This window comes from Magnolia sinica, chromosome 18 (genome assembly GCF_029962835.1).
Source record: "Magnolia sinica isolate HGM2019 chromosome 18, MsV1, whole genome shotgun sequence".
In the NCBI taxonomy this organism is placed as follows: Eukaryota; Viridiplantae; Streptophyta; class Magnoliopsida; order Magnoliales; family Magnoliaceae; genus Magnolia; species Magnolia sinica.
The window spans coordinates 20309231-20319516 of record NC_080590.1 but is presented as its reverse complement, the minus strand read 5'-3'; the positions used below and the strand labels follow the sequence as shown (position 1 = coordinate 20319516).

The window sequence follows — 10286 nt, the reverse complement described above, 5'->3', positions numbered from 1 at the left end:
TGATATTTAAGAAAATACCTTAAAATAAGCTGAAAAAGCCAATGGACGGCGTGGATATAAAATGCATACATACAGGTGGTCCCTACGCTCAGGGTCGCATCCACGAAGCCGGTTCCGTGGTCGCAGCGAAGTCGCGCTCTTAAAAAAGCGAAAAAAAGAAAGGCATCCCAATCATCACAACCAAACACACCAGTGTGAATTTACATGTCACGTGTCGTGCATCGTTCCACATATCACACGAGTTTCTATTTCAATAGGTAACCATAATCGATAATCCAGACCATAGATCCGTCAATGATCTAGACCACCCGTACTGGGACCATTTTCATTTCAACTACGGTTCATTGTAGTCTCTCTATTTTATCAACCGTTTGTTTATCTTGATTCCAAAGATTGTTAATAAAGGTCATTATCTGAAGAAATATTTTGACCAATATTCCATCAACGGTGGGAGCAATAGAATCAACGGTCTGGATTACGGAATAATGCACCCAAGTCGTCAGAACTGAAAACGCGTGTATATACTTGCAAAAATTCCTCACCTACTTGACAAGGTAGTTGTGGAACAAGTGTACATTCAGATTGGGAAATGCTGTTTTCTTCTTGGATTCTCTCTTCTTCTTCATTTCTTGATTGAGAGAGAGAGAGAGAGAGAGAGAGAGAGAATGAATGGAATGAGGGGTCTGCTGTCAAACAAGGTAGAGAGAGGAGAAATCAGAGCAGGAGACCACATTTACACATGGAGAGCTGTCTATACTTACTCTCACCATGGTATTTCTACTGTTCCTTACATTTCCCTTCTCTCCTTTCAATTTCATTTCTCGGTGGTTTTCTTCTTTTTTTTTTTCAATTGTTGGGGTTTTCCTTTTTTTAACTGTACGGATTTAAGATGTAATGTAGTTGGTTTTGTGTTTTGGAATGATTGGGAAATGTTGGTTTTGTCTTCTCTATTGACTGAATTTAGCTTCTGTCAGCGAATGCCGGAATTTTACCAAGTGGGTTTTATTTATTTATTTATTATTTTTAATGCATGCCTTTTAACTATTTGTGTTTTGGGTTGATGAGATTTTCTGGGCTTTTAATTTTTAATTTTTTAATTTTATTTTTTGTTTTAATTGTTCTGATGGTGGTGTTGATGCCTTTCTTATCTTGCTTGCAAGTCTGTTAATTTTGATTCCTTGATCAGTCCTCGCAAGATAGGAATTTTTCTGATCAATGGGGTTTTGGGTTTCCTTCAAATTTGAGACATTCTTTTTTCTTTCTTTCTTTTTTTTTTTTTTTTCCTGCATGGTTATGTGTTTGAGGGAAAGGATAACTTGGTTATGTTACATTCCAATGGAATGTTTAGGTAAATATCGCCAATGGGTCAATTTCGTATTATTAGGTAAATATTGTCAAGGGGCAGTTACCTATCTTGATCTATTTCCCATCTTACCGACACTGTTATTGAACAGATGCAATTCTAAAGTTAAATTCACTGCTGGCCAGAAAGCGACATGTGCCATATGAGGGCCCGCCCCTGCTTAGAAATGTGTAGATCAGCTGGATTTATTGCTCCTCTTTTCTTTTCTTTTCTTTTTTTTCTCAATAGAGATTTATCTAGAATTGCTAATTGGGAACTTTTATATTGTTGTAAATTAAACAATCGGCCATTGATCTCACTTATCTGATGTAGATTCGGGATCGATTGATGACGAAAGCCAGGAAACTCAATTTCACAGACCAAGGGATCAAAGAGGGGAAGGGAAATTAGGGAAATTTTGCAGGAATTAAGGGAAAATCCTCTCCCAAAACCCACCCAAGGAGGAGAAGTGGCTTGGGAAAAGCTTTCTTTGAAATCATTCTTTTCTTCAATTCAATTAAAATTACAACCAAAACAAATACTCGTTACAAAAACTACTCTCTAACTAATCTTGGGGATTAGTGTGTTAATCAAAATTAATTCTCAACTAACCTTGAGAACAATAACTAATCACCCAACTACCTAGCTAATTACACAAGGAAAAGACCAAACTATCCCTTGCGCATTCCCAAAAATCTGAAACAATATCGCAGGATGTCCCTGAACAGCAGAATTTTTTTTCTTGCCACCCATTTAGGGGTTTCTAGCTGGTGGGATAGTATTCTCACCACCCAGCCATACTGCCTCGCCATCATGATCAGATCATGAGACAGGGTGATGATTGGGAATTTTTGTTATTTGTACAAGTGGAGCTATTTGTGAGTTGTTTCAAAAGTAGTCTAAGACCTGATCTTGGAAATCTTACCTGTACTTGTTGTTGGGAATTGTCAACTAAACAACAATGTAAATGCACAGGGAATTAGCTACCCTTTTAGGGTTGATACGCCATCTTCTAGGGTGTGTTTGGATGCTCTATTGAATTGAATTGCAATTATTAGTCTAATAAAATGGAAATAGTCAAATGGTGATTTTCTTCTCAGCATTCATGTTGAGGGTATGAACTCCAAAATGCAACTACAGCACTTGCAATTTTGAGGCCTAGGAAACATCATTTTTTATTTTGGTTATTTACTCTTAAATAAACTGAATGTCCACAATTCAACTCGCACATCCAAATGAAGCCCTCGTGTTTCAGGACTATCCAGATATTGCAATGCCATCCTCAATTGCTACACTAATTTATCCTTGACATTCATTATTTGATGCAGGATGATGGAAACTATCCTAGGATGCATGATGAGAGATCAATTACACATTAATTTCAGCAATCAACATGTAAAATCAAACATATCCTTATAATATATTCAAAAATTCAGATTTATAATATGAAGATCCTAGGTTTTCACATACACGGTGTATGAAAATATAAAATAGTTCAAAAGTGGCCCAGTTGGAAGTAGGGACTTCTAATCTAGTGTATGCACGTTTCACACTCAAGGGAATGACTAGTAGGTTTTATGATTAGGGTTAGGAAGGGGAAAATCTGAAATATGTAGAATTAGGGTTCCTGGGAATTGAGGATTTTGTAATTAGGGTTTTTAGAAATTGGAGAAAATATGTAATTGAAGATCTAGGGTTTAGAAGGTTGTAATGGAAGAGAAAACAAGAAAACAAGAGAAGCAGAGTATACCTTTCGAAGAGGAGAGAGGAAGGATGTAAGACGAAGAATACCTTTTGAAGAAGAGGAAGAGGAAGGATGTACCTTGGAATCCACCATCAAACAAGCTTCTACCCTTCCACAATTTAATTGGAATGGAGGGGGTTTTTTTTTTTTAAACAAAAAAAAAAAAAGATCCTAGAAAATAAGGAGAAAAATTCCTTCACATAAGAGAACTCCACTCTTTTTTTTTCTTCTTCTTCTCAATAATACCACTAGGGTTGGAACTCCACCCTCCCTATGCTTTTATAATTAAAAATTCGGAGTTAAAATCTAGCATAATTATAACTATGTCACTCAAGTAAAGTGGCCCATCATCCAAAATAAGAAAACTAAAATATATATTATTAATCTCAACCATCAAATAACTCGTAAAAATAACTAAAAATATAAAGAAAGCAAGATTAGAGTCCAAGGGGTCCAGATCAAAAGCCCGATGGCCTGATCGACAAGATCCAACGGTCGGATCGATACGAAATAGAAATCCTATGACTAAAATGATCTCCTAAGCAACCCACATGCATAATCCCAAGGTGGGGTCTTCCTGATGCACGTCCAATGCATGTGGGGTCTTCAAAATGGCCGAGCGGGCCTCATCTGGAACTCGTCTCCCATCCGCAAAGAAAGCTGCGCTAATGTGGGTGGTCGTTTCCATCTCTGGTACATCCGAGTAGGTCCTCCAATGCCCCCATCAATTCCCCTCGGCTGAGGAGATTTCGCCTCTGGCAAAATAAAATTGCAGTGATGCTCGAGGAAATCCGGGTCTTGTTGCTGAAGCTTTGCCTCTGTAATCCACGTACTGTATGATTTTGGTCTGTCCTTCCACTTGACAAAGTACTCCTGGTAACCGCCATGTCGTGTGGAAACCGCTTCTTCATCTAAGATATCCTCCATCTCCTCCCTTCTCATAGGTATGGATGATACGGATGGTCAAGGTTGAGAAGAGGGGTCAAGTAATGGCCATGGGTTTTGGGACAGGTCAGGGGTATCATCATCAAAGTTCATGTGAGGGTTAGGGGAATCTCCATGAAATGGTACAAGATCTTCCACATTAAATGTGGAACTGATACCCATGTTAGGTGGAAGATCTATCAAGTAAGCATTCGAACTCAGTCTTTTCAAGATTTTATATTGTCCATCACTGCGGGCTTGTAATTTTTTTATGGTTCTGTGTGTAAACCTTTTTGAACATATTTTAATCATGACTTCATCACCCATAACAAACTCTTTAAACCTATGGTGTGAGTCAGCAATCATTTTGTATGTTTCATTACTTATATTGATTCTTTTTCTAATCTTCACATGCAAGTCATGCGTATGTTGTGTAGTTGCATATACAAACTCTGAAGGCCTATGGAACACATATTATGCAATCTATAGGGGTCCTAGGCTCATCTACTTGTCTTTCCAAATCCACTTCCTCTCCAGTACTCATTTGATCGTGATGAAGGCTTGGTAGAGTCAATGCGTGAATGTCTCGCATGGGTGTAAACTCATCCGGTATGCCCTCTGGAATAACAACATCGGACTCCTCCAATACCGAACTCATCTCAGATGGTAACTCTACACTACCCCCAGGTGTAGCCTCAGGTGGCATCTTCATAATAACCTCAGGTGTGACCTCACTTGCCACGTGGGCATATAACGTCAAATCAGTTTTAGTCTCTCTTTCAGACTCTTTGGCATTAACTATAGGAAAAGACTCAAGCTGGAGTTTCGTCACATTTTCAGGACCATATGTTTTGACGTCCTCCTTTTAAGGGATGCTTTTGGATGGGAGAGACTTCAAGACAATCCTTTTACCTCCATATAGATACGAACACGTATTTGGGCGACCGAATAGTGTTGCGTCCATGTCATATAACCAAGGCCTATCCAAAATGATGTGGCCTATATCCGTAGGCAAAACATCATACTGCAACGTGTCCATATAGGAACAAAACTGGATGAGAATAGGACAACGCTGAGAAACCATGCATCAACCCATGAGACTCGATAGAGTTGAGGGTGAGGAACGACTAACATACCTAAGCGGTCCACGGTGCGAGCAAACATCACGTTGATGCAACGGTCACTGTCAATGATCACCTTGCAGTTTTTGCCACCACACTTGGCATAAGTGTGGAAAATTGAATCCCTGCGCTAATCATCACTTTCTACAATTTGGCTTAAGGCACGGCTAATAATTGCAAGTGACACCGTCTCAACTTGATCCCTGACTTGTGATTAGACATCTTCCCGAGTGTCAGGGTTTGCCTGAAGGGAGGCTTCAAGTCAATTGACACGTGCATTGATCACGGTCAATTAAGTTGTGGTGGTCCTATTGTGTGCTTCAATAGCCATCAGACGGTTGTTGATAGCGTTAAGGGCCTCGTCAATTTGCTCTAGATTCATAGTGGGATGTAGGCCAAAACCACGTCCTGAATGAGTGGGCATACATAAGGACATTTTAAAGGAAACCCTAGGTCCTAGGACAATGTGATGACAATGATAGTACTAACCTAGAGATCACGCTAGACACACTAACCAGAAATTTCAGCAAGTTGCTCTCCTCAAATCATATGTTGAAAAAATTCAGCAGGATAGTAATCCGACGGTGCCAAACTGAAAATTCAGCAAAAGTGTATCTGAAAATTACAAACTGAAAATTCAGCAATGTGACAACTTGAGATTACTATGCTGAAATTTCAGCAATGGTATAAGGGGTAATGCTAGCTGAAAATTCAACAATAGGATACTCCAACAAAAATTCAGCAATATGATCCTATATGCAACGAATGCTCTACTAACCGTAGATGTGACTCTAACCTAGATGCAACACAAACATCCTATGCTAAACCTATGGGCTTTGATACCAAATTTGATGCAGGATGATAGAAACTATCCTATGATGCATGATGAGAGATCAATTACACATTAATTTCAACAATCAACATGTAAAATCAAACATATCCTCATAATATATTCAAAAATTCAGATTTATAACATGAAGATCCTAGGTTTTCACATACGTGGTGTATGAAAATATAAAATAGTTCAAGAGTGGCTCAGTTGGAAGTAGGGACTTCCAATCTAGCGTAGGCACGTTTCACACTCAAGGGAATTACTAGTAGGTTTTATGATTAGGGTTAGGAAGGGAAAAATCTAAAATATGGAGAATTAGGGTTCCTAGGAATTGAGGATTTTGGAATTAAGGTTTTTAGAAATTGGGAAAAATAAGAAATTAAAGATCTAGGGTTTAGAAGGTTGTAATGGAAGGGAAAAGAAGAAGACAAGAGAAGAAGAGAATATCTTTCGAAGAGGAGAGAGGAAGGATGTAAAACGAAGAATACCTTTTGAAGAAGAGGAAGAGGAAGGATATACTTTGGAATCCACCACCAAACAAGCTTCTATCCTTCCACAATTTAATTGGAAGGGAGGGTTTTTTTTTTAACCAAAAAAAAAAAAAAAAAACGCTAGAAAATAAGGAGGAAAATTCCTTCACACAAGGGAGCTCCACTCTTTTCTTTTCTTTTTTCTTCTCAATAACACCACTAGGGTTTGAACTCCGTCCTCCATATGTTTTTATAATTAAAAATTTGAAATTAAAATCCAGCATAATTACAACTATGCCACTCACTAAAGTAAAGTGGCTCATCATCCAAAATAAGAAAACTGAAATATATATTATCAATCTCATCCATCAAATAACTCCTAAAAATAACAAAAAATATAAAGAATGCAAGATCAGAATCCAAAGGGTCCAGATTTAAAAGATCTGGTGACCCGATAGCCTAATCGACAAGATCCAATGGTCGGATCGGCACGAAATAGAAATCCTATGACTAAAATGATCTCCTAAGCAGCCCACATGCATCATCCCAAGGTGAGGTCTTCCTGGTGCACATCCAATGCATGTGGGGTCTTCAAAATGGCCTGGTAGGCCCCATCTAGAACTCATCTCCCATCCAAAAAGAAAGTTGTGCTGATGTGGGTGGTCGTTTCCGTCTCTGGTACATCTGAGTAGGTCCTCCGATGTCCCCATCATTGTTTCTGTGATTACGAACAACATTATGTAGTTATAACTTTATCAAGTTTAGGAAGTGTTAGTGGCCTGAATTTTTGTTAATCATCCCTCATAAATGTCATCGATGCTGGAGTCATTGTCTTAGAATTACTTTTGTTGATTACTCCATGTTCTGCTAACATGTTTGTAAATTGCTTGGTTCATGAATCGTGATAAATCTGATGTGGTAGGTGATTGGTGGTTGGTGTGTGAAGATAATACATTGATTCCAGTTATATGTTTCCCGAAAGATACGTGGTGGCCTTGTTCCTCATACCCTCTGCCTTCATTAGCAGTCCTCTCCTATTGCATCTTCACCACTGCCACCATTATCATCAATAGCCATGTCTCAGATGTTTGGGGTCAAATTTCACATGAGTTGCTCGAAAAAATGTTCAATGACCACTTGCCACCTCGCATAACCTGCCCTGGGAACAGCTGGTATGCTGCTAGGCCCGCTAACAGCAGCGAGTTATTATCCAATATTTAAAAACTAGGGGCATTGTTCTTCCGTTCTGTAGTTGCTGCGGCTGATCCGTTTCTTTGGCTTCTCTTCTTTCCAAATGGTGATTAAGTGGTTGCATGATCTTTAAGCTGGTCCATCATTCTAAAACTTGGTGCCTCTACTTGAAACTTGGCCAAGTCAACTCAACTCAGCGAGATTTTGAGCCGAGTCACCGTGAAACTCGCTGGCAAGCTCAACTCTGTTGGGACTTGCCCGGAATTGTTGAGTCTGCTCGCTGACTTGGTTGACTCAGTGCGACTCGAACTGAGTCACTCGCTGGGTGATTGCTTTTCATAATAAAGTAAAAATAAAAATGAATGTGAGATTTGAACCCTTAGCCCTTTTAAGGTAATCAAGTGATTCTACCACATGCCGTGCACTTCATCTATGATAATTTCTCTTTTTTTCTTTTCTTTTCTTTTCTTTTTTCTTTAAAAAAAAAAAATAGAGCCTATTAAATAGGTATTATTACTTAAATATTCTTATTAATTTAATAATTAAATATCAATTCAAGTCTTTGAGTTGACCCAATCTGGCTGGACATTGAGTCAAGTTGAGTTTTCGAAGTATGAGTTGGTCCTTACCAATTATCATGTGCAACACTCCTGGTTTGGATCATGCACCCAACTAACTGCTTACATCACTTCTGATGCCACACGGCAGTAGAAGGTTCACATTCTCTGTGTTAGGTGGTCCAGGGCTGGATTTGCAGCCCTTTTCAGTTCTAAAAAGAAGAATTGATCATTCATGTTGAACACCCATTGAGAAACGATTATGAATCCACCTTGACTTTATCTTTCTATTTCCTTTGAGCTGGTTTATTATTCTATTTCCTTTGAGCTGGTTTATTAGTGTTCTTGTTCTTGCAATATTGTCTAAGATATCATTATGCAAAAGCCAAATTTCTTTCAGCTACCATCTGTTTCTTGGTAATTTTCTTGGTTGCCTCCCGGAGTTTTGTTGCTAGATTGTCCCAAGGTGGCTGTCCTCATGGACATCTTGGAAATTAATGTGATCTATGGTATATTCAGATCCTCTGAAGAGTTTGTACTTGGACATATTATTTATTTAGAATTTAGATTGAAATCGTTCTTGTTTCATCAATCACCATCATTTTGCCTGTCCTAGCTACTTGGGTCGGCTTTACGAATCCTATTCGCCAATCTTGAAACAGTACTTACCATGATTGCATGACAAAAGTTCAATGACCAGCTGCCTACCTGGCATCAACCCTCTGTTATCTGGGTTATTTCACAATATCATACCAACCATTTGTAACGGATTGTCCTCAATACCCATGGCTGTAGTCAGGTAATATAGGGTTCGGTAGCTGCAATTATAGCTGATTGTAATGCTTTCTTATAGAAAGGTTTGCTTAAACTTTGTATGTATTATAATTCCAGTATGCCTTTTTTCTGCAATCCTGCCGGTCAATTTCAAACGAGTGCAGGTATTTACGTTGGAGGGAGCAAGGTGGTTCATTTTACACGTGAAAAAAACACTTCTTCAGATACCGATACATCACCCGCCTCTAACGGTTTTAGTTCAAAGCTGCCATCTTCCTGTTCAACCTTCCCTGACTGCGGATTCAGGCAGCCCAACAGTGGTGTTGTTCTCTCTTGCTTAGACTGCTTCCTTGGCAGTGGGTCCCTCTACTGTTTCGAGTATGGAGTAGCACCGTCTGTTTTCCTTGCCAAAGTCCGTGGTGGGACGTGCACAACTGCAGAATCTGACCCTTCTGAAACGGTGATCCACAGAGCAATGTATCTGCTCCAGAATGGGTTTGGGAACTATGATGTGTTCCAGAACAACTGTGAGGACTTTGCGCTCTACTGCAAGACAGGCCTTCTGGTTGCAGAGAATGCGAGTGTGGGAAGGAGTGGCCAAGCTTCATCATTCATTGGTGCCCCACTGGCAGCCATCCTGTCCTCTCCTTTGAAGCTATTCATGGCGGGTCCTGTTGGGGTGGCCACAGTTACTGCTGGGATGTATTGTGTGAGCAGGTATGCTACGGATATAGGCGTTAGGACGGATGTGATCAAGGTGCCAGTGGAAGACTTGTCTGTGAACCTTGGGTGGATGGGTTCTCATCAGGAAGTAGCCGAAGAAAGGGAGGCATCTAAGAATGGGCGTATGGAACAACAGACGTCCAGGTAGTATGGCCCACATGCAGGCATTTGATGTAGGCGCCTGTGTGATTGTCATTAATTGGGTTATCGCTAGAAAGAAAAGAAAAGAAAATAAAAAATCATTGATGTCATTAATAAGTTGAAATGTCTACTAGTTGGTTGTGAGTTGTTGAACAATGGAACCAACTGATGGGAAAGTTGTTTATGGATTGGATTGTAATTTGCATGACTATTTGGGATTGGTGGGAATTTGAAAGAGGTGACTGATGATCTTGCTACTTGTTAGATATGATGTGGGGTTGCTTAGGCCAAAAGAACAAAACTACAGAAAAGATGTTTGGTAGGGAGGCTCACCCCCACTGGCCCACAATCATTCATCTAACTGGTATAGAACTGCTGGATGTGTGGTGCACATGGCAGCATGAATTATCAATCGGGTCCATCTATTTATTGGGCCATAATAAGGATGGCATACGTTTCAAAAGTCA

General features: G+C 39.5%; 1 protein-coding gene across 2 annotated transcripts; it reads left to right on the top strand.

Annotated features, from left to right (window-relative positions):
- The first annotated feature begins 587 nt into the window (after positions 1-587).
- LOC131233129 (protein LEAD-SENSITIVE 1) lies at positions 588-10083 on the top strand. Of its 2 annotated transcripts, none has more exons than XM_058229734.1 (2): positions 588-771; positions 9073-10083. In XM_058229734.1, the coding sequence occupies exons 1-2, from the start codon at positions 740-742 to the stop codon at positions 9824-9826; spliced, it is 786 nt and encodes a 261-aa protein (XP_058085717.1). In that variant the 5' UTR covers positions 588-739; the 3' UTR covers positions 9827-10083. The 2 variants fall into 2 exon arrangements, with proteins under 2 accessions (XP_058085717.1, XP_058085716.1); XM_058229733.1 differs by having other exon boundaries at positions 592-771; positions 9120-10083.
- The last annotated feature ends 203 nt before the right edge of the window (positions 10084-10286 follow it).

Excerpts from the sequence above, each read along its gene's own strand:
- LOC131233129 (XM_058229733.1), top strand. The coding sequence starts at position 666 with ATGAATGGAATGAGGGGTCTGCTGTCAAACAAGGTAGAGAGAGGAGAA. Across the intron at positions 772-9,119 it reads CTATACTTACTCTCACCATG|GTATTTACGTTGGAGGGAGC; the intron begins GTATTTCTACTG and ends AAACGAGTGCAG.